This window comes from Morone saxatilis, unplaced genomic scaffold (assembly GCF_004916995.1).
Source record: "Morone saxatilis isolate NCDOM2014 unplaced genomic scaffold, NCSU_SB_2.0 Contig5, whole genome shotgun sequence".
Lineage (NCBI taxonomy): Eukaryota > Metazoa > Chordata > Actinopteri > Moronidae > Morone > Morone saxatilis.
The window spans coordinates 8,366,114-8,390,160 of record NW_023340095.1 but is presented as its reverse complement, the minus strand read 5'-3'; the positions used below and the strand labels follow the sequence as shown (position 1 = coordinate 8,390,160).

General features: G+C 37.1%; 1 protein-coding gene across 1 annotated transcript in view; it reads left to right on the top strand.

Moving 5' to 3' along the window:
- thsd7ba (thrombospondin, type I, domain containing 7Ba) overlaps positions 1–24,047 on the top strand; it is a 117,182-nt gene that overhangs the window by 62,707 nt on the left and 30,428 nt on the right. The window contains exons 9-14 of the mRNA XM_035676667.1: positions 1,339–1,454; positions 2,500–2,632; positions 3,920–4,023; positions 11,379–11,570; positions 19,651–19,917; positions 20,780–20,958. Coding sequence (XP_035532560.1) covers positions 1,339–1,454; positions 2,500–2,632; positions 3,920–4,023; positions 11,379–11,570; positions 19,651–19,917; positions 20,780–20,958 — 991 coding nt within the window. The remainder of the gene's footprint in view (positions 1–1,338; positions 1,455–2,499; positions 2,633–3,919; positions 4,024–11,378; positions 11,571–19,650; positions 19,918–20,779; positions 20,959–24,047) is intronic.

Genomic DNA, 24,047 nt, shown 5'->3' with positions numbered 1-24,047 from the left:
AGGGGATCAATAAAGTATATCTTCTTCTTTCTTCTTCTTGTTCTTCTTCTTCTTCTGCTTGGTTCCCTCAGATGGCTCCCTCATTGACAGTATATAAAAGCTCCCCCTTGATACACCAATTTAACTGTTTCAGTGCATCTTTAAATGCATTAAATGTAACTATCCTTTTTGCAACAATTCTTTGTGGCTTATACTTCAAAATACACACTTAGATGCTCTGGTAAGGAAATTGGTAAAAAAGCTTTTATGTTTAGGGCTCTTTCTGAGGGAAATAATTTACCTGAAGCCTACATAATCTCTTGCTATTATTTGGCTTACTTGAAAATGTTCTGTTATCACAGAATAACACAAATGTGTTGAAATAATGCTATCACTGACTCTTATTCCGTAGTTTGATCATTTATCTTAATGGCTATCTTAAGGTCGTTACTTCTTTCTGTTTTTGTTGGGTAGAATGTATTACTTTTTCCTTTGCATTGTTGGGTTGTGTTATGCGTTGTGTCTTGTGTTTCATATTTTCTTTTTGTTTTCTTTTTGTTCTTGTGAGTGCTTGTTTTCAGAGACAATACATAAAAGTTTATCATGATACAATACATTTGACTACAGTTTGACTACAAGGAGCAATTTTAGTTTTTTGTTTGGATTTGTTTAGCTCTGCTTTGGTCTCTACTCTGAGAAAACATCCGGCTCTATAAAAGGGTTTTTATATGCTGCCCTTTGTTCACTAGCCAGTTGCTAACTTTGTCTGTCTGCTGTTTGGTTATGGGCTGGTAGTGTACAGTGGGTTTGTCAGGAGGAGCAGTTGAGGAGGTTGATGAGAATGAAGTTGTGGGATGGAAATCCAACACAATGATCCAAAACAGACTAAAAGGCTCCATAAAGCTGAGAACTCCAGAGCTAAGGTGATAATTGTCAGGACAAGCCACCCCTTCCACTTTACACGTAATGTATTTGATCTAATGCTGATATAAAACATTTTTATTAGTGCAGCTTTAAGATAATTGGTTTTAAAACTGACCAAGTATTATGAACCATAAAATACAGGCACTTTGTGCACTCCAATAGCAGGAGGATTTTTCTTTCATAGAGCAATATTTGTACCCTGGGAAGCAACTGAATGTGTGAGAAAACTGTAAATTTTTATATTTTTCCCCCTTTTGCCTGAGCATGTAGGCAGGGGGACATGTAATCAATCATGTTTTCTGTGGGGAGATGTGTGATGTCAAGGACAGGGCAGTTGTTTCACTGCACTGTCCTGTTACCAGCGAAACTCAGGACGTTTATCATTTATTGCTTGTGGGGATGAAGAGAATTTAAGACCACTGTTTGTCTGTTTAGGTGTTCAGATTCTGCTCGTCCAGAAACCGTCCGACCGTGTTTGCTACCCTGCAAGAAAGACTGCATTGTGACACCCTTCAGTGAATGGACAGCCTGCCCATCAACCTGCATGCAAGGTAGCTCTTCTCATGAAATTTTCAAGGAAACATTACTTAAACTAAAACTCAATATCTTTGGGTTTTGGTGTGACTGTTGGTCAGTCAAAAATAACAATGTAGATATATCAACTTGAATTGGGGAAATTTTATTAAAAAACAGTTTTATTGATCAAACAACTGGTCGATAAGTTGAGAAAATAATTATCAGATTAATACAAAATGAAAATAATACTGACCTGCAGTTCTGGAAAATACATAATTTAATTAGTATAATATACATTATTTATAAAAGTATAAAGCTACAGTATCAATACACAGTATGTGGAAAGCCTCATAAGGCATGAGGCTCGTTATTTTACTGTTACTGTTCAATGTTGTATTATTATAACAATGCCACCAGAGACTCGAGGTATAAAATGTAGCCATACAAATGTGCACTACCTTGATGTCTCTTGTGTATTCAGTGATTAGTTTTAAGTGTAAATGACAGTGTTAACTGTCCATTACATTAAGCTGACACATCAAGAGGAAAATGGATATTTAATGGGTTTCAATATGTGTATTGTAAGTATCTTGGAAATCAAAAAGTATGTAATTGTTTTTAAAAGAATTGAGCAGGCATCTCGTCTCTGTAAATATGCTGTAGTCCATTGGGTCCGCTGATGATGTAATCACTTTCTTAATTGCACCATTTTCAATGTTTAGTAATTAGTGTTGTGTAATGAGCCTTAGAGCGTGAGCCAAATGAAGCCATTACAGTGTGGTGTGTCCGAAAACAGACTGCAGTGAAGTGGAGGACGTCACAGTCACAAGGGCAAGCTAATCAGAATCAGATCAACTTTGAGACTACTTGTTTTTTAGCCATCTCTTCGAATATATTAGACTGCAGTGGCGATATTGTGTCTCCATTTGTTTGGTGTCCCAGACTATACTTGTCAGCCATTTGTCCCAGTATCATTTTACTTTCTCTTCCTCCTGGAAAATATTCACTTAAATTCAACTGTGCAACTAATCTGCCACTGAACGCAACCTTTCTGTGAAGATTGTGTTTCATGTTCAACAGATAATGCAACTGCCGCCACACAGTCTCGATACAGGACCATCATTCAGAGGTCTGCTAATGGAGGTCAAGAGTGTCCTGACACACTGTATGAAGAAAGAGAGTGTGAATCACTTCCTGTATGTCCAGTGTATAGGTAAAAGCGCAATTTATAACCAACCATTTTCCTTTCTCATCCAAGAATATGTTACCTTCATTCATCTGCTATATAATAGCACAGTGTACTGTAAGTGCAACCTATTTGTAAATAATCGGTGTCAAAGGTGTGCACTAAAGTTGTGAAATACTTGAGATGTATGCGTGGGCTTTTATACATCAGACAACATGACATATGACACATACTCTCATGTGGCTCATACAGTGTAATGTTATTAGTAAACATGGGGGCATTTTTGTACTGCAGCATAGAAAAAAAGTAGAATGTAGACACGAGCAGCCTGTCAAAGCTGTTAGAATATGACAAGGCCATTTGTGCTTTCTTTAACATCACTGATTGTTTTCAGTAAACAATTTTAATCAGTTATTGCTATTAATGTGATGTCACAAGCAAATAGGAAAGTTATTTTCTAACAGCTGTAATAGTTATTGTTATAGGGAGGTTATACATTTAAACTATAATTCCATAAAGTAACAGAGCTATGTATACAGCACACTGGTGAATAAGAAAGCAAGATTTAAGCATTCTTACTAGCTTGTAACTAGCTTACTATACAGTAGTTCATACAAATCTTAGTAGAGTATAGTATTGTGATGAGGTGTGCTAAAATATTCCTTGTTTAAAGAAACCACCTGTCATATTTGGAGTTCGATAGCAAGCACCTTTAGATATATACATATACTGATATGTAGTCTGCTCACTGTAACTAGTGCAGTACTACTATTGGCTTTTATTTTTATTAGTGTTGGAGATTCAGTTTTATGGTGCTTCCTTGTTGAGACTGAATATCAATAATTGATTAATCATTAAAGTTAAGAAATAGGCTTATAAGCTTATACAAATCGCCTGTAATTTCCCCTTTTTTTTCCCTCCAACCTTTTTTCAACAATTGACATGGGAGGTACAAACCAAGAACATTATACACTTTAAATAACATATTGATGGAATGTACTGTGAATTTAGAGATAAACTCAAAAGCCTTAAGAATGTTTTATTTTTTATAATAAGATTATTCAAATTGTTTTCTGTATAGACTCTTGATAATACTAACCAATAGCATTATCCAATTTGTAAATGAAAATGTGTAAATGTTGCACAAATCAAGATCAAAATCACAGAATGTCTGATGTTAATCATAAGGCAATTGAGACCATTTTCTATGATGGCCTTTTGTTATATAATAGGGAACTTTTGCCTGCTTTGTAAATGAAGCTGCAGTAATACACTGCCATTCCAAAGTCTTTCTTTCTTTGTGTTCTTGTGTAGGTGGAAGACCCACAAGTGGCACAGCTGTACTCTGGTTCCAGATTCAGTTCGACGTGGATTATCTGGACCAGAAGAAGCCTGTGGAAATGGTTTAGAAACACGAGGCAAGTGTTTTCTTTCTTTGCTGATTATATTCTCTACACTTCCTGCTTTATCACCATTTTGTTATTTGCTCTTCCATCTATTTATTCTTCTTATTTAATGGGACCTAATAGCCCTTTCAAAACTGCTCCTTTAACAAGCAAGTGATGGAAACATAAAAAGACAGAGGCAATTTGTCCAGAGACTGTAACGAGATGAACCTTTCCATCTGTTGTCTTGATGATCTCATCACAACGCTAGTTTCTTATTAATGAATGCAACAAATGGCCACAAGCCCATTTTAACAGCACGTTGAAAGAAACAACGAGCCTTGTTACTCACAATACACAGAGTCATGTGTGAACTGACTCACACAATAAAGTTTAAAAAACTATTTAGAAACCTGTTCGGCTCACACAACATTGCCAATACAGTTTTTATTTTTATGAAATGATGAATATGTGCTTCATGGCTCGAGAATCTGGAGTTATAAAAACTGACATTGAGAGAAACTGTGATTTATAGTCCGTAAATCAGAAATGAAAATAAACACTCACAGAACACACTCTATTAATAATGTAACACAAGAAGAGAAAAGCTATACACAAAAAATATTCATAATCCACAAAAATAAACTTTGTCACCTGTAAACAATGAACGTTGGTTGTCCTCAATGTATAAACATATAACAAATGTGTTTTCCTTACATGGGCACTCAAGGTGTGTCATTTTTTTTGCAGTCTGCAGTTAATGTGCAGTCAATTCAAAGGAGTATACAGCCCCCAATAGGTTGGAGGTTGATTCTTCCTTTACTGCTGACATTTTAACCCCGGAACCGTTTTTTTTTTTATGTGGCTGTGTGTATTTTATCTCTGTTGTCTTTAAAACTGGGAGGAAGACTGTTGCCATTCTGCACTGCTGTGCATGACATAATCCCTGCTTAATAAAAAGTAAAATAAATAAAAATAAAAAGTTTTGCCTTTATGGAGATACTTTCCTCTTTACAACTTATTATGACGTGTTGTTTATCTGCAGTATGTCCCATATTGTATACCATCATGATACAGTGCAATCATTACTGTTGGCAATATTTATTATTGTATCGTGTCCCTGTGACCCCTAATTGATTGTGCTCTGTGAGCATGTGAATGTGTTTGCGTGTTTTCTGGACTCTGCAGATTCCTGAGTACTGTCCTTTGTGAAGAACTGCATTTCTCTGAGTGGAGTTGTGAAAACGACTGCCACTGGCCGCAATCGTTAAAAAGCCAAGAGTGTTAATTGGATCATTTCAGACTCGTTTAGAGGAAAGCAAATGTCCCAATAAATCCCAGAAACTGGCTTTTCTATCTAATTTACTGATGTGATTCAAGCAAAGTTTTCAGTGTCTTTCTGTGCCGCCTTGAGAACTTTCTAGCTTTTCTGCTCTCGCTGTTGCTCCCTTTTACTTAGCAGTGTAATTATTACTGATATTTCTCAAGTGTGTTTCTATGACTTTTTAGTGAGGATACGAAAAGTGTCTGTAGTGTTCCCAGGTTAAGAGCAACCCTCATTGACCTTTAGAGCTTCCTATTTGAATATGATTAGAAAATGACTAAGTTAAATACCTGTGACATTTCAAAAACTGAAAGTATGAGACTGGAATTTGTAGTTGGTGGATATACAGAATTTAAATATAGGTTTTATGCAACAAAGAATTTATCCATGGTTTTCTTTAGTGGAAGTCTGAACCAATCCAATACAAAATGCCATATAAATGTCAAATTGGGGCATAATTAGGACACAATAATTGGGAATAGGGCTATATTAAATGCATAGAAACTTTGAATAAGGATATATAAAATATTTAATGACAGCAGGTTGTGGCATAGCAGTGCATAGCATATAGCATGGGTTTCACAATTATATTATTCAAGGACCTTAAAAAGATGCCGCAATGCCCTGCCAAAGATCTCCATATGCCATCATCCATCCACACTCAAAAGTGCAAATTACATTATGGTCTGATTTAGATAATGTCACTTCTAATGAAGTTTTGTGTTAATATAGTAGTTTCTAGTCCAAATGCAAATTATGCTTTATTCATTTTCTATTTTCCCTTTTGAAACACGCACATAATATTCAACATAATGTTAGTTTCCATAAACTCAGTATTCACTATAGTTGCTGTATTTACAGCAGACAGGTGCGTGAGATGGTATCTATTTCAAATATATCTCTTCATTGAGAAATGAAGAAAATCGACAAATCCTGTACCTTTATCTCTAGGTTAGATTGATCGGCGTCTCCAAATTGCCCGTAGACGTGAATGTGGTAATAAATAGTTGCCTGTCTGTGTGTCAGCCCTGTGATTGACTAGAGACCTGTACAGGGTGTACCCTGCCTCTCACCGAGTGTCAACTGGGATGCAGGAATCAACAAATTTGTAAATGTTTTTTGAGTTTTCTGAGATTGACTGAGATTAGTTATTATATGAATAAAACATTTTTAAATAATTTATTTGTGAATAATTACCACACATAAAGATACCAAAATATGGGAAAAACATTTAGGAATTAAAAGGGGTAACACTTATCCTTATCAACCATATGTTCACTCTCAGCATGAAGTGTTGCATGGTAACACATGATAAAGATGTAGTCCTACTTAGTTGCACACAACTCAGTTTTTTGGGGTCTAATTATATCTGTCTGTCTTCTGGCCACAAACAGCCAATGGAAATATTTTCCATCCGACTGCCACGACATTTGCTTACTGAGCAGTGTGTCACAGCTCAGACAGGCAGATTTCAGATGTATTTTAGAAGGAACCAGGAACTTTTTTTCTTGGCTCTTGTATATTTATGGAGTCATAGAACTCAGGATAATGCCAAACTCTTCCTCTAGTTATAATATTTTCAGCTCACCTTTGCCTCTATTTGTGATGCTTAGTGCACATCTGCATCTGTTCCCCATTAGCACGTTTCCCCTGACTTTGTTTGTATTCATGTTGCATCCAAATATCTCTGAATGACAGCATTTCCCACGTTTGCTTTGTAAATTGGGGGTGCATCTACATGAGGTGGTGGGTCTGTGTATCTTTTGGTCGTTCGATTTTCCTTTCATAAATGGGTATTAAAAAACAGAAAACGAGTGGTTGTTTGATTTTCGTTTTAAAATACAAAAATTAAAATTGAAATACAAGCGTTTTTCTTTTTCATGGTCAAAAAAGGGATGAGCGAAAATTAAAAAAAATATTCGATTTTCATTTTCTATTTTCATATAAGCAAAGAAATAAAAATCACTAGAAAACAGAAACGGAAAAAAGGCCTGTTTTTTCATATTCTGAGACCGGATGCTGTCATTGTACAGGACGGTGCTGTGTAGAAGAAAGCAGTAGGCTAGTAGAACTGCGGTCAAGCCGAGCCGTGACTCGCGATCTCCGTGGTCAAATCCCAGCCGCACGTTTTCAAAATAAAAGGTATTTGAAAGTATAAGACTAGAATTCGAACCTACATTTAAAATAAAATATGTTACATTAAAGTGTTTCATGCGCCCCTGATGAATAAAAAACACTTTATATCAAGTATCTTTACTGCACCAGTGTGGAGAAATGCCTCTACACAGCACTGTCCTGTAAATGACAGCATCCGGTCTCAGAATATGAATTATTATTATTATTTCGCGCATCCCTTTTTGACCACGAAAAAGAAAAAAAGCCTTGTATTTCAATTTTAATTTTTGTATTTTAAAACGAAAATCAAATAACCACTCGTTTTCTGTTTTTTAATACCCGTTTCTGAAAGGAAAATCAAATGACCAAAAGATACACAGACCGGGGTAGATGTAAACCGCATTGTTTATATTGCACTGAACTTTTGTCAATATTGTTTCACCCTTAATTACAAGAATACCTACAGTAGTTGTTGTGTTTAATATCATCAGTGACAGTCTGGCTGAACTAACACTAGCAATGAGTCAACACAATTTTTCTTTCATTATTGTGGCTGCCAGGTTGGATTTCCTGTGAGAATTACAAGAGTGTGGGTTAAGAAATGGTAGTTTTAGTACAGCCCTGGTACACTGCTAGATTACTAGTGTTGAGTAAACAAATCCCAGTTACCAAACAGTTAAAATATTGGCTATTGATTTTCAGCCCAGTCAGGAACAGCTAGATTCCTGGACACATTGGCTCAGGCATTTACTCTAAGGTCAGAATCAGAGCCAAGTTTCAGACGTAAGCATGTGATTGAGTTTGTTGTTTACATAGCCAATATGCCCTTGGCTTGAGTAAATACTTTCTCACATGTCTGGCCCCATGTCAGATGCAAGGCTGCATGTTGAATGAATGCTAATGTCTGACCAAATGGTAAAATGAGTTGAGGGTTGTGGTACATGTGCTGTGTTGGGGGTCATGGATAAGAGCCATTACTAAATAAGCCAAGATTTAAAAAGAGGAATCCTAACCTTGCCGAAAGAAAATCCTTCACTATATAGAACAGACAACTCTGAAAAACATATATGAAGTTGTAGTGTGTGTAACTTGGAGTACACAACGAGATAATGGATTTCACACTTACTACAACACACTGTGTCTAAATTCTGCCAATGTGTGGCTCATAACCAGCTGGATGTGTTATATCCCTCCCTGAGTAGAACTGGAACTGTTTTGAGAAATTATTCAATAGAAAATGAGTCATGCTGATGATCTTTTGCTGCAGGAGAAATGAGTCTTAATGGCCATAATGAATCCAATCCACATTACTCTTCCCAAGGAATCACATAGAAGAACAGTATACAAGCAGTATGGTTGAATTAACATAAAGATTATATTTAATGTGAGGGGCCTTTATGTGATTAATATCTTAGTATTAAAAGTAATTATAGAAAATGTAACATGTTCTGGGTTGGATTGATAAAAGCTGGCAATTGATATTTAAAAATCTGAAGTGTCACATTCCTCTTCAAAGCTACTCCTTTCAACTGTTCCTCAGAAATGTTCACCTTTCTAAGTAGCTGTATAATTAATGACAATCCCTGTCACTGGTGGAAATACCGTGACATAAATTTGCGAGAGTAGAAGATGTGAAAGGCCACGTAAATGGGCTTGGGCAACCAGAGGCTGAAATTATTATGTTAAAAATGTGTGGCATCCAGTTCAAAATCAAAATGTCAGTACTTGCGGTGCTTGGATCTGCTAAAACAAGACATTAGGAATGACAGAATGGGGCTGTCACTGTTGGAGTAGGTTGGGAAAGAGAGAAGACCATTCAAGGTAAATGGACAGAACTAAGTGTCAACAGGGACGTGTAATTATTCCCACAGTAGTGCTCATTGGACTAATAGTACTGTAGCAGCTGTTAATGATTTGTTGTTTTTCAAACAGGATTGTTAAAAGGAAAAAAGGGATTCACATTTGAAGGTTCATCATAATATCATCACTCTTTAACCTAAACACGTACATTGAAAAATAAAATATATTTTTTTTATAGCTGTGATTGTGAATGTTACATAAATGCACTTCAATAATAGCTATCATCTCCCTTTCAATGCCTTTGTAGAGGCCTTGTATGTAAATGACCATCCCACACATTCTCGGCAGACATGTAGAAATCCAACAGTTTTTGTCAGAGGGCAAAATTTAAAAGTCAAATAGAAATCAATAAAATGGATTAAAGGCATGTTTGTATATCAGTGAATCCTTAAAGACACAGAGGCATTCTGGGGAAGAGAATTATATTCACTGGTAATATTGCTTTATTTAAATTCCAGTGTCCATGAGAGAACAATGTATTTGATCACTGATCCTGTGTACTCAGTCTGTTGTCTTTTATTTATTGTTCAAGAAGGCTTGAGTCCAATCAGCTGCTCCTGTCCAATTAGTGGAACATGAAAAAAACTACATAAATCCTTTGTCCTTCTCTCTCTCTCTCTCCCCTCAGTTAGCAGACTCTACAGGAGCGCACTGTCCACACACCTACTCATTTGTTCTTTGATTTTATTTGATTCATTTAATCTACTCAGATTAGGTTTATCACTATTTTTAAGGCTTCTCATTCATGTTGCTTCCCTCTTATCTGGGCTGAATCACTGTACCGACACTCACAGAATGATTATTCCTGCTAACATCCATGCAGACTGAAATATTAGTGTTGGAAATTAAGGAAATGTTTTTACCTGGGGAGTGATACATGATAAAAATAATACAGTTTGTGTTACTTAATTTTTCTTTTTGACTTGTCTTAGTGACACTTTCGTGTGAGTCTCCATATCTTATAAACACAAATGAACATCTTATCCCCCCAAAATGATACTGATGCAGTATCTGTAGCAAGACACGGTATCCTGGTATAATAAACACGTGCTATGCAGTGAGGTTTAAGTTAAAAAGTGCATCAATAAGCAAATATTTATATGTTCACACAAATGAAACACATTTAAGCGCTTAAGAAAATAAATATCTTGAAGCAAAGACATTATACCAGTGTCACAGGAACCTTTATTAGTATGCAAATATATGCAGCAAGGCGCTTCAAAATCAAATCATCTACTCTAGAGAGATAACCTGTGGTGTAAGGAAATTTAAAGTAGTTAGTATTCTTGAGATATGCCTCTCACAGGAATGCACTTAAAAATAAAATAAAAAAACAAGGACTATTTTCATGTGTTTAAAGCAAGCTTTTGCTCTATTATGTAGTGGTTCTGATGTACCTCACATATTGACATTCCTTCAGTCTTTCTCCTTAATTACAGCTAGCGCTGTCTTTTCTGACAGAGAGTGGCCCTACTTCATTGATACTCATTTTGATGTAAAACTATATAAAGGAATTCTAAAACACGTATTCAGGGTATTTTCCAAAGTGATCAAACCCACATTGGACTGAAAATGTGCTTATAGTAAATTGAGTGCTACATTAGGTGTTTAGTAACCCATCTGGTCTTGCTGTGTGTTCTAAGTAATTATTATACCACAGGCACATATTGCAGCTATATTAAAGGGTTGTGATGTCGTTATTCTTCATTGATCAGATACGATACTCGGTTAATCGGTTATTCTGTATGCCTTGTTTTTATTCAATAAATCATAGTTATCTGAAGGAAGTCTGATAAAAGGTTTTGTGCTTGAAGGTTGAATTAGCATTTCACCATGTTTTACATGAAGGCTGCACAGGGATATTCTTTATAGCTATGGTTTATGCAATGATTATTATATAGCTACCTTTTCTTTTCTATGACCAAACATAAAAAAAAATAGATTAATAGATGTTTCCCTCCCTGTTCCTGAAAGTATCTGATATAAAACAATACCATACCTGAACTGAATGACTTAACTTGTGATCTGTTATGTGTGCATTGTCTCTGTAATTGGAGTGACATTCTTGCATCCCCCCCTGTGTTTACAGGAGTCAGTTGTGTTGAGGAGAGCGGTGAATCGGCCAATATGACAGAGTGCCTGCAATGGGCTGGCCCCTTGCCCCCTCAGAGCAGAGACTGCTGGGTAGCTTGCAAGGATGACTGCACTCTAACACCGTGGTCCAAGTTCTCTGAATGTGCTGGATGTGGCAGCTCCCGCAGTCGCAAGCGTTCACTCACAGGTAAGCCCTTGACTTTTATTCACAGATTGTGAGACACAGAATTCACTCAAGTCAACAGTTTCATCTTTACCTATAGAATGACTAACATTCTGGAAAGTCTCAAGCCACAAAAATGTTGTGTTCTTTCATACTACTAAAAAGCACTTAATGCTGCACATTTGTTGCTGGTTATCTCTATATCTCCACCCGCCAGCTCTACAAGAACCTTGTATGTATTAAAGCAGTCACCTTGTACACTCATTCCAAAATTAACTCAGCTACATTCCTGGATCTTCAGGGTTGTTATCTTTACAGCATATTCTTCACGTGCTGGAAAGCCCCTGTGCTGTGACATATATACCGAAATCCAGTCCAACCTCTTTTCTCCTTCTGGTTCTGTTACTGTAACTTTCTACTGTCCCTGTAGTGTTACGTCAGGTCTGAATTTAGGTCTCTCACAGCTTGTAATCCCTTATTTCAGTGCAGATGGCAAAATCTGAATTACATGCTGTGGTTGCAGACCAGGCTGGATACTATTTGTCTTCATGAATATTTGATCCGATGCCGGAGGGGTTGTAGTAAACATACCCTGTCTCCTTCTATAATGCTCTTAGAATCCAACACATGAAATCAACCTTAGCTCAGTGGTGGGCTTTATTTGGAAAGAGTGTGTGCTCGTGTTCAAAGGGTTGTAATGACCATAATAGATCAGTATTTCAACTCTTTAATGCCAACTTTAACACTTCCTTAAATTTCTCTGTCAGGTAAATTGATGGAAAGCAAATCCAATGTGGGTTTTAAGCTGTAGTATGTGGGTAAGGAAGCTGGCAGCTTACCAAGGCCTTGATGATACAACGATGTTGAAAAACCTCCTTGAGCCACACATTTGTCTGTATGAACTGAAAGTCCTTTTGAAAGTCCAAAAGGCTACTGGATTTCCTAAAGATCGACTAAAGTCAGCATATGTCCGTGCACTGGCAGGAGTAAAGGCTACATTCATACAGAAAACATTGGCAAGCACTGTGTTTATAAAGTTATAAACACAACAAAGACAAAGTACACAACACAAGAAATATAATTATCTAGTTTGCATACAGCACATTCTGACAGGCATTTGCAAGTTTTGTATATATAATGTTTGAGTTGTCATAATTTAACAACCTCCCTTGTATCATGCCACTTATTACCCAACGGTGTGTTTACAAATAAAACAAACCTCAGCCTTGAAAGGAGGACATAAAAAGAACAGCCACACCTCGGCACTGTGTTACTTTGTCAGCTTCTGACACCCAAATATACCCCCTCTCCTTCACACACCTACAAACACACACACACCTACACACAAACACACACACACACACACACACAAACAAATCATTTCTTTTTTATAGGTTTGATGTTACATATCTGACTTTAAATGTTTCCCTCAGAAGCCCATATAATATTCTCTGTGTTTGAATTTAATACAGTTTAAGTCACTTGAACTGAACACTGTAAATGGTCCCATTGGCGTGAATAAGAGCGTACTTCGCAGTCAGCACTGTCACTTTAAGCAAAAATGTTCTGGATCTGGAGTCCACAGGGAGGCCGCTGCCTTTCTGTGAGGAATTTGCATCTTTATCCCATGCGGGTTTCCTCCAGGTGCTTCCATTCCCTCCCACAGTCTAAAGAAGACATGCAGATTAGATGAACTGATGATTCTAAAATTTCCCATAGGTGTGAATATATTTGCATCTGTGCACTGGTGACCTGTCCAGAATACACACCTGTACCACCTCTTACCCAATGTGAGCTTGTGCTTTGTTCGCATTTTCTTTTAGTCTTTATTTTCTTCTCAGAAACCCAGGTGCTCATGTGGAGTAGCATTGGAGAGTCAATTTTAGGCTACTGTTGGACTGAGAGCTTACACCTGTTTGCCTATTGTCATTTGCTGATAACTGTTAAGCCGAATACCTCTAGGTTTGTTTGTTGTTTGGACCAACCAGAGATCAACATGTTTTTTTATATTGGCCCTGTAATTGAGTGGTCAGAGTCGCATGTTGCTTCCCTGCTTGTTGTTCAATGCATGCTGAGATAGAACCCTAAACCAGTAAGTGAAGTGTATGCTGGATGTGCATGGCTTCTCAGCCACAGTAGCAATTATCGCCTTTATGGACTAATATGATGCTTGGCAGATGTTTTGCATCTTCAAAAGTGCTGCAAGTAACACATGTTAACATCATATATCATCTTTAACATGTTTAACTGATACTGAGATGTTGATATACCTATAAATATATAAATGACACTATAAAAAAAAAGATTGAAAGCCTCTTCAGCTTCATCAGCAAAACACAAAATGAAAGTCTCATTTTTCAGTAAAGACTTTCGGCTCCTGTCGTAATTATGATGTCGCTCCTTGTCAAGAGCTCTGAAAACTTTTACTGTTTACTTTGAAAAACTGCATAGTGGATGCCAGTTTTCTAGTTTGTTTACATTAATTATACTAATGTCTTAACATTAATAGGATAATGATTTATTGATGTTTAAATTATACACATTTATCCAGATGCTGCTGGTATCTAAATCTGTCTCCTGTCAGAATAAAGGATTATTTGACTTGGGTAGGAAAAATATTCACAAAAAGATGCGCACATAAATGTTTTTCCCATCGCTTTATTGGCAAGTATTGAGTTGTAGCTAATTTCTTTCTCAGGCAGCATTTTGACTGTTTTATGGGTCCTGTGAATTAATTCTGCCACAGATCAGAGAGCACAGTTTGGGTGTGTATCTGTAAAAGCTTAACTGCAGATAAATGGTTTAGCTACACTATCCAGCTTTGTTACTCAGCCATTCAGACTTGCTCCGACTCTCTTCTTCAGACTAAGCTTTTAAGCACCTCGTGTGAATCATTTTAGCTTGGCTAAAAAAAAGCCACTGTAGTTCTAATGGTCAGTATGCTAGGGAAGTGAATTTATTTGATGTGATTTTTTATCACATCATGTATTTTCTACTCTATGTGTTTTGTGATTTCATTGTCCAGGTTTGTTTCTGCTGTTATATTGCTTGATGTTGTTATTTTATTTTATTTCATTTAATTAATTATTTATATTTACTTATATCTTATTTATATGCCATATTAATAAAAAATGACTGCGTAATTGATTGGTTGAAATCCACTCAAACTTGCAAGTAAAATGCTGGGAAAAAAAGTTACCAACTGCATGTATAGCACTAAGCTGGAGTGCAGGAAGAGGATTTCTGTGGGATTTATTATACACCTATCTCACAGTACATGGATTTTACTATCAGGCATTATGTTACTGGAGAGGTGAACTACAATAGAATAGAAAGATTTGTTCTTTTATGAATAACTGTCAACTGTTCAGGGACTTTGACGTGCATTGTGAGCTATAGATATTGTAAAATGCAGCACGTCTTATAATATTACTAGCCATGCTGTGTCAACAATATTACACTGCTTGAATGTTTTGTCATATAAGTACCTTAATACACTATCTTGTCAATGTTAGAACAGTTGTTTCTTTTGGTTTATCTTTGAAGACTGTTTCAAGTCCATAACATGTTAACAGCTACAGCACTGAAACTCACTCGGTCCTGTTGGTTAGTAGCCTCACACAGTCAGAAAACATATTATGTTCTCAATTTTCAGTCTAGACACAAATACCCATGAATCAGTTCAGCCTGTTCCAATATGCATCAACCAATAATTAAACATTAAGGTGATAATGTGTCTTGCAAACGTAGTTACAAACAATTAAAACTAAGCATTGCATTTGTGGAAATTGAAACATGATACTGCATGACCAGCGATTCTAGTCGGCCGTCGTGTTTTATGTCATTTTGACAATCGGATCAATGACAGACCAGCGTGTGGTGCACTCATCCAATCAAGTGGAGGAAAGGTTCATGTTGACATTTCACTATTCGCTTTTGTCCATCTATTGACAATAAGCCACAATGAGGTTCCTTCAATCACTCCATATGGTTTTCAGCCCACTTTTGGCAGTGTTACAGAGACAAAGAAGACTGAACAATGTTATGGCTGCTAACAAACATTATATAGGGATCCTTTTTAATTGTTAAATTAGGTTTAATTCAAATGCATAATGTTAAAACAAGTTGGATATTGCTCACTTAAATGCAGATTGTTTGTGGTGCCTGTTGGCCTGTGTGTTGCTATCGCCTGTAATGTAGTTGTCAAAGTGAAGTGATGTTGCACTGGCGCTCCTCAATCAACCACCAGCAGTGGCGTAGATTTAACAGATTGTTGGTGAATTGCAGTGCCGTGGCAGTGAGTTCACACTCTGTGAGGAATGTTTGCAATCAAACCCACTTCAGAAACAGATGGGCTGCTCATTGGGCACACAGGAGGCCGAGGACACCCAGGATTCATGAAACAAATAGGGGTGCACAAGTATAGCAGGAATAGCAAAACTGCAGTGCAACTCTTTCACCAGACTTTGTGCTTGTGTATGTGTGTGTCTAGCTCTCCATCTGGCTCACATCAAGCAATTCTGTTAGCACTTTTATTTTACAGTACAGAAACAAGATGTTTGCTTTAATTATGACAATTACATAGTAATTTGCTTATCCTTTGGGGACTGCAATTCATTAAAGCCACACTTGGGCATATTGCACTGACTCTGTTCTTTTGGGACCAGCAGGATTCATTTCAACCAAACAACACGGAAATAACCACTTACAAAGCAAAAGTGTGTGAACATAAAAACAATATCACACCAGGTGTTCCTTGTATATAAAACGGGTTATGTATTATTGGTTTCATCTTTAAGCAAAACAACTCTTGAAAGAAAGAATAACACATGGGGATTTGCTGTTACTTAATCTGTTGTAGCGTATGGTGGCTAATATTAGCAAACTTTAGATAGACATTACAGCACGTCACAGATAAACAATTCAATGGTTTTATCATGGAAGTAAAACAAGAAGTAAACACAGTGTAACTCACTAGGAGACATGTTTGGTGTTTCCTTCCTGTGGTCCCATTCCACTTGCACACATTGAGGTGAATGTAATTAAAGCTACTGACTCAGGATTACATAGCTAAATGAAGAAAAATTGCCCACAGTGGCCACTTTTCAGCAAAAGTTATAAAGAGATAATTATTATAATGTGTTGTTTTAAAATGGTTTGTGAATTATCATCTGGCTGATAATGGTATTTTATGGAATTTTAATAAATGTCGGCCAGGTTATGTGTCCACGGCTGATATATGGCTCTAAATGAAATGCTGAGGAATCAATCAAATTATTACAATTCATCCATGGGCACAGCCAGTTGTTGTCTCTCTTTATTACATGCCATGAACTGAATGCAGCTCCCGCACAGGGGCAAGTGTTCTTATGAAGTACATTATTTGCTTAGCAGTGACACATAGATGAAGAGGCGTTGACAGTGATGATGCTTTAATTTTTATATTTTTTTTAACAATGCACTTTGGCAACAGCAATATGTCGATAACACCAGGATATTTATAGCTGTGAACAGAACATCCTAGCTCTCTTATATAATACTTTTCAATGATGTGAAGCAGACAATCAATCATGAACAAGATTTTTGAGCAGTTGGACAGCTTGACAGGCTGTATCTATTACTTGTCCAGATATTAAAAGTGACAGTGTCTGAGAGGAACACATGGCTTTCAGCTGCTATGTTACTTTCCTGCTTGTTCTTGTCTATTAATACTCATTAGATATAATCGCCGGGACTAATTGTTTGAAGCCTGATGTGAACTATACTGAGAAGATAGTGCTAATAGACAAAATAGAGGACAAAATGGAAGTCTTAAGCTTGAAATGAAAAAGAAAGTTTCACCTTCATTAGACAAAGAAGTTGGAGCTGGAAAGTAAAAATTCACCAGTGAAAAGTCAGTCTACAGTGCTTCTCTCCCTCCATTTTCTAATACTCATTGAAAAAGTTTGATGACATGATAATAATGATTCAATGATCAAACAAAGGCCTGGTAGATCCAATAGCAAATCACCAGACATGCTGTGTTTTGTAGGTTGTAAGTAGTAGTACTACCAAAAAAACTCCCTATATATTTAGGGGTTAGAGAATCATTATGGGAAATGTATAAAATTTTAAGTGATATAAAATGAGACGAGGCAGATTGAGGAAAAGTGAGCTCACAAAAAAGAGAATTACATCACTTAATCACAAAGTAACTGAGCTGAACATCACTGACTAATGGTATAATGGTGTATGGACATCTGTGCAGCTCTCAGTTGTCTGCTGTTTCTCCACTATTGTCAGCCCCTTAAATCAAAAGCTGTCTGAGCATAGTTGATCATTAATAATAAACTGGAAGCACTGTGTGCTGGTGAGAAGTCATGGATAAAAAAGGAAGAGAAAGAATAAATGTGTATCAGGAGAAAAAAGGCAAGAGATTTTTAAGGGGAGCTTGTCTTTCTATGTTTCCTCCTCAGAGGGAGAACACAGCTGCAGCAGTTTTTACTCTCTCTGGTCGTAACACACAATGTCTGTATTGTACGTGCTATGCCTAAATATGGTGCATTTGCATACAAATGAAATACAAAAGTTAGAAATTGTGTTTTAGTTGAATAAAACAATAATACTGCTTGTATTGTGCATTCTAGGTACACTTAGTGAGGTGTTTCTATATTATGTAGAAAAACAATTACCCAGGTTTAACCTTCAGAGCGTGTAGTTGTTATTATGTAACACACACATCCTGTATACACGATTGCCAAAAGGTTTCAAAATAAAAGGAAACATTTAAGTTTAATATACTTTCAAATAGCACTAATCATTTCCTGGGGTCATTTATAGTGCTTTCTGAACATGCATTACAGGGAAATGGGCTTCCTTGCCACTGGTCATGCAACACTGTGGAGCACTGATTGGCTTTAAATTTGTTATTTACTTTCCTCTAAAAAGAAAAGTCAGCCTATAAGGAAGGGCAGAGCAAGAAGTGAATAAATTAATCCAGCTCCTAATATCTTGGCTACAATTTATATAACTAGACATTTAGAGAGACGTTTATTTGAGTATATCTGTGATGGAACCAGATGTGACAACTGGTAAATGAATTTATGTTCAACTGACTGCTGAACAAAAAGATAAAAATGTATATTGATGATTTAATGTGTTTTTTCTTAATTTAAAGAATCAGAATAAATGATGGAATATTAGACTGTGCTAAAACCACATAAAATACATTGTTAGAGTTTTGCCATGATATAGCAAGGAACATGGTCTCTCAACCTGACCCAAAAACCTCAGAGTAGCTGCAGCTAGTCGTTGAATGGACCCACTGTTTTATTGATATTGCAATTTATTATAATACTATAATACTACTATGATAGGAGTGGCTCCATTGCAACATGTTAAAGGGACAAATCAGTATTAGTAGTTGTCTTGGGGCCATGTGTGCCTTTTAGAACTAAAAACACAATTTAAATAGTCTTTTTCTCCTTTGAGTGAGTTTATGTTTCTTTTATTAGTTAAATGTCACATCAGTCACCTTTGCTGCTCTTCTGTTTCACATATTGTGTTTTTTGAAAGTGACAGATGTGTCTTCAATATATTTGTCAAGAAATACGCCAAAATAATGTGTCAGCTTACCTTGCTCTTTTATTTTTTATCCACTTCAAAGTACCTATATGATGGTCCTTTTTAGAGTGGAATGTGATCCACTGAGAATTTTAAAAAGGTAAGCCAGTTTCTAAACCAACACCTTGGAAATCAGCAGTCAAAGTATATGCAAAAGTTCCCAAAACATCCTATTGTTTCAATGTTGGAAATAATGTTTGAGTGAAAAGCACCATAATAGTATCTAGTAAGATATTTGGTGTGTTACACCCATGGAGAAAACAAACATTGTGGATTTTCACAAATAAATGAAATGGAAGGAGTCATTGTACTTTTTAGCTTTATTCATATTTTCATAGTTCCTTCTTTGCCATTCCAGTTGTCTCTGCTATCTATCATGATGATGATGTTTAAATGAAACAATTCATTATTTATGCATTCAGCAGCTTAGACTTTATTCCAACGTGCGAAAAGTCATACAGAGTTTTTCACCCACCCATTGTTTTATCTATTTTCTACTCAGGTCGCAGTAAAAAGAAGGAGCATTGCCTGAATGAGGAGTCATACCCACTGGAGGAGACAGAGACTTGTCCCTGTGACGAGTTTTTGTCCCAGCCATATGGGAACTGGTCTGCTTGCATCCTCCCTGATCCTTCAGCTCCGGGATCCCTGAAGGGCTGGATGAGTCACCGGGAGGTAAAGGAGTGTGGCCAAGGTCTGCGCTACAGAGCAGTGGCCTGCATTGACCAGCCGGGACACCTGGTCAGCCCCACACTCTGTACAGACTCAGGTACGACTCATAGAAATATATTGCAAGAACAAAGATTTTCACTATAACTTTAAAGGTGGGGTTTCACTTTAATTAATCAGTAGCGAGTGCATATCTGTCCTACATCATTTTCAGTTGACAAGAAAGCTGCAGTAGCAGTTTACTGTTTCCCCACAAGGCTAAAACAGCCATCAGTGGGCACCAGACCTATTAAAATCTCTGTTTCAGGCCTAGAACCAGACTAATAGCATTGTATTGGTTTTTTGGACTTGATGAAAAAAAAAAAGATGCTTCCAAAAGGCATTTTTAGCATCATAGCAGTTATTTTTAACGAAATCGCTGCCATTTCATTGTGAAAAACGTGATTCTCTGCTGGAGACAAAAACATTATACTTACTAAACTATACTAAAAACTAAAAACTAAAATGTTTTGTTTGGGAAAACTAATTATTATCTTTTTTTGACTTTTTTTATGATGAAGTTGTCAGAATAATCCTAAATAAATGTAATATTGGTTATCCTCTACTTGTCATCTTGTAGGTGTTGGTTATTTGAAATGCTTAGTTGCTGAACTTTTTTTTTGCATGTTTCAGTGTGAAAGACGGTTGAATAATGCTAATAAAGCTATCCAGAGACAACCAACAAACAAATAGCATAACCCAGCGTGAAAACCCTTAAGTAGTTTCAGTATGCCGTGTTGGCACAGTGTAGGAATGAGACACTCATTAGTTAGATAATTAGCTCTTGGTGTTACGGTGAGCAAGTCCAAGGTCTGACAGGCCAGTGGCATGTCTGTCTGACATTATTAATGTGATCCTCACTGCAGACAATGACCAAGTCTAAATCAGGCCTCCCCCTCCTGTCTGCCAATGTTCAATTTCAGGCTACATGGTGGAGGTTTGCCACATCCCTTGCCCCCTAGACTGTAAGCTCAGTGACTGGTCAACCTGGTCAGCCTGCAGTGCATCCTGTGGCAGCGGGTTGAAGATCAGGTCGAAGTGGCTCAGGGAGAAAGCTTTCAATGGGGGACGCCCATGCCCCAGGCTGGATTTGAAAAACCAGGTAAGACATGCAACAGTGCTCTATATCCATACCATTCTGTTCAGTGCAAGGGGAAGGTAATTGTGACAGCATGCTGATGTATGTATGTATATGTTATCAGTCTGTGTTGAGCTATTGTTTGACTATATTTTTGTAAAAAATAAATAAAATACAGTTGGTCATGTGCAGTTTATAAGGAGAATAATGCATTTTAGTTTCCATACAGAGACACAGCAAAAATGGCCGCACAAGGTTGACCTCATCCTCGATCTAGATTGTTTTCAAGTCACTTCTTCCCAGACTTAATTGTTTCCAGGGACACGTATAATCAAATGCAGATGAGGACAGTCTATACTCAGAGTCCATCCATGTTCAATCATAAATCATCAATAAATGTAGAGAAATTAGTTTACATATTGCAAATAGTGTCCACAGCGCTCCATGTTTTACACAGACATACAGCATTCCCCTACTGGGAACATTTGTATGGTTTATGGAGTACTTTGCATCTTAATTTTTTACACATCTCCAGTATGCTGTTGGAATATATTTCCTTCTAGCCCTTATTGTGTGAGAGCCCAGTGCTGGCACATAAATGCGCAATGGAGTTGTTGCATTCTGCTCACATTTCAATGACAAGGTTTATTACCCGTCATCCAGTGGAACTTCTCTGTGACCTGTTCATTTTCTGGTGTCTTCATTCAGACCAAATCATTTGCCTTGCAAGACATGCCCTTTCCTTGACATAAAAACAGGGCGCTGTTAAGTAACAGAAAGAGGGGGGGGGCAGAGAAGGAGAAGTGGACAGATGGGAGCTTTTGATATTCCATAGTCCGGTTTTATCCATAGCTCTGAATATTTTGTGACAGCATATCTCTCATGGGGTCATGGTTTAAAGAGAGGAAGTGTTTTATGAATGCTGGCTGTATGCTTGAATGGGTTTGAAAGGACACTTCAGTTTGTAGAGGTCAGTATGAAAATGAGGCACGGCTGTGTGAAAAATATTCCAGTGTGTTCTAGTGGATTTTGTGTACAGATGGTTAAGTGCCTACTAACAAGGTCTATATGGCCCCTGTAGTTATGCCCTGTAATAACCCTCGGCACTGAAAATGGAGGTCGCTGTTCCCAATGCCCTCGCGGATTTATCCTGAGGGTGGACTAGGGCTCATTGTTAACATTATCAAATTGGCTATTCAAAGTGAAGTACATCTGTCCAAGGTGTGGGTGGAGAGACACTATAACCTCTACTCTAGTTGCATAGGCATTGCTGTTGTGTTAAGCAAGGAAACTCTTGGACGGTCACGAGTGAGTTCTTAACATGGTCTCGAAAAACCTGCTTTCTCCTTGAGCAGGTGCACTTCACTGTTCAGTCCTCATACTTACGCATGGTCTTTAATACTTAATTTAATCTCTGTTTGGGTGCGGCATGACCTAATGGCTACCCTCCTCTCTCACAAACACTTGCTCCCTTATCGGCCACTGTGAACTACACTCTAGCCAAATTGTGGCCTTGCTCCCACCAACAGATGTTTCCCCTCGAGCCACGGCCGGAAAGTGACTGGCTTGACAGAGATGAAATTTACAGTGCACCACAACTCATCCTCTCATCACATGGTTGAGTGAGCAAGAAAGGTAGGGAGAGAGATAGAGAGGGAGAGAAAGAAAGTGCCACCAAGAAAGTAACAAGCAAAAATGGTCACATTCGAACAGTGAAACAAACTGTGTAAGAGTTTGGCTATAAAATAAATTGTTAATTAAGTAGTCTGTAAGATTGTCTGCATTGATAAAACGTGATCAAGAGCAAGTATAATTGAAATGAATAATTCATGGATCACCTCACAGAAAACCTGTCACGGTGGATGTCTTGGCCACGTTGCCATTGAGTGTTCAAGTGGGAAAAGAATAATTAAAGAAGACTGTAGGTATGTTTTCAACAACTTTTTTTTAAACTCCTCTCCAGAATCATAGCTTAGCAGCCGTAATCCGCATGTCAAGGTTTTGATTTCTCCACATGTTGAAGTGGTTCGGCATGGGGCTGTAATAAGACTTATTCTCTGTATCTGCTCTGTCTAGCTCTTAATTAGATTTGGTGAAGTTCACACTCCAGCAGCACCCAAACTCGTTATCTGATACAGCGTTATGTTTGCCAAACACACGAGTTAGTCCTCATCCTAACAGCCTTTTGTCTCGTAACATTAAAAGGGAAACATACTGTTTTGAAAATAAAATAAAACAGCATAACCTGTCTTGTTTGGCCAATTATGTAAGCTAAGCAGCCAAACAACGATAATGTTATTGTGAGATGTAAATGTGTTATATGACTCATATATCATTCTACTTCTTAATAGGAGAAAAATAACTGAATATTCCTAAAGTTTAGGTTTGTTATCTTAATTAAAGACAGTTTGAGTAGACATGCCTGGTATACCTGTTATGGTATATCAAACTGGTAACATATCCATTTTAATATAGGCTGTGTCCAAAATTGTCTATTCATTTACTACTCCCTACTAACTACCTATTTAGGTCAAAAAGGTCCAAATGTCCAAACGATGTCCAAAAAAGTTTCCTTTGTTAGAATAAATTTTATAGTCTACTCCTGCACACTTTCTAAGTGAGTATACATGATGAAGGTTGCAGGATGTTAATGAATGCGAGATGATCATTTCTTCCGCATCTGTAAGTAAAACCTTCTTGTGTGCAAAAATGTTACTGTCTATATCCATATCATTGTTTTTTTTAATAAAACAAAACTTTGTTTGTTACTTTAACTTAAATTCTACAGTACAGATCTTTTTACAGCTATTTTGAGCCCATATCTGAGTAGAAGATGCCCTGAGAGACAGCTACAGAGAGCTCAAAGATGTCAAAGCAGAGCTCAGACAGAAACACACAAATTGGGTCTATAATTATAGGAGACATTTGAATTTCATCAAAACTCCCACAAGTGTTTGCTGTCAAATGCTGAGATATCAAATGATATATGTACTTTTTCTATATAATACAACAGAATTGTCTTGACTGTCTGCCACCCACTGTGCCAGTCAGATAGTTATTTTTCATTCTATTAATGCCTGGGGCCCGCACTCTGGCCATGTCCTATGGAGAAA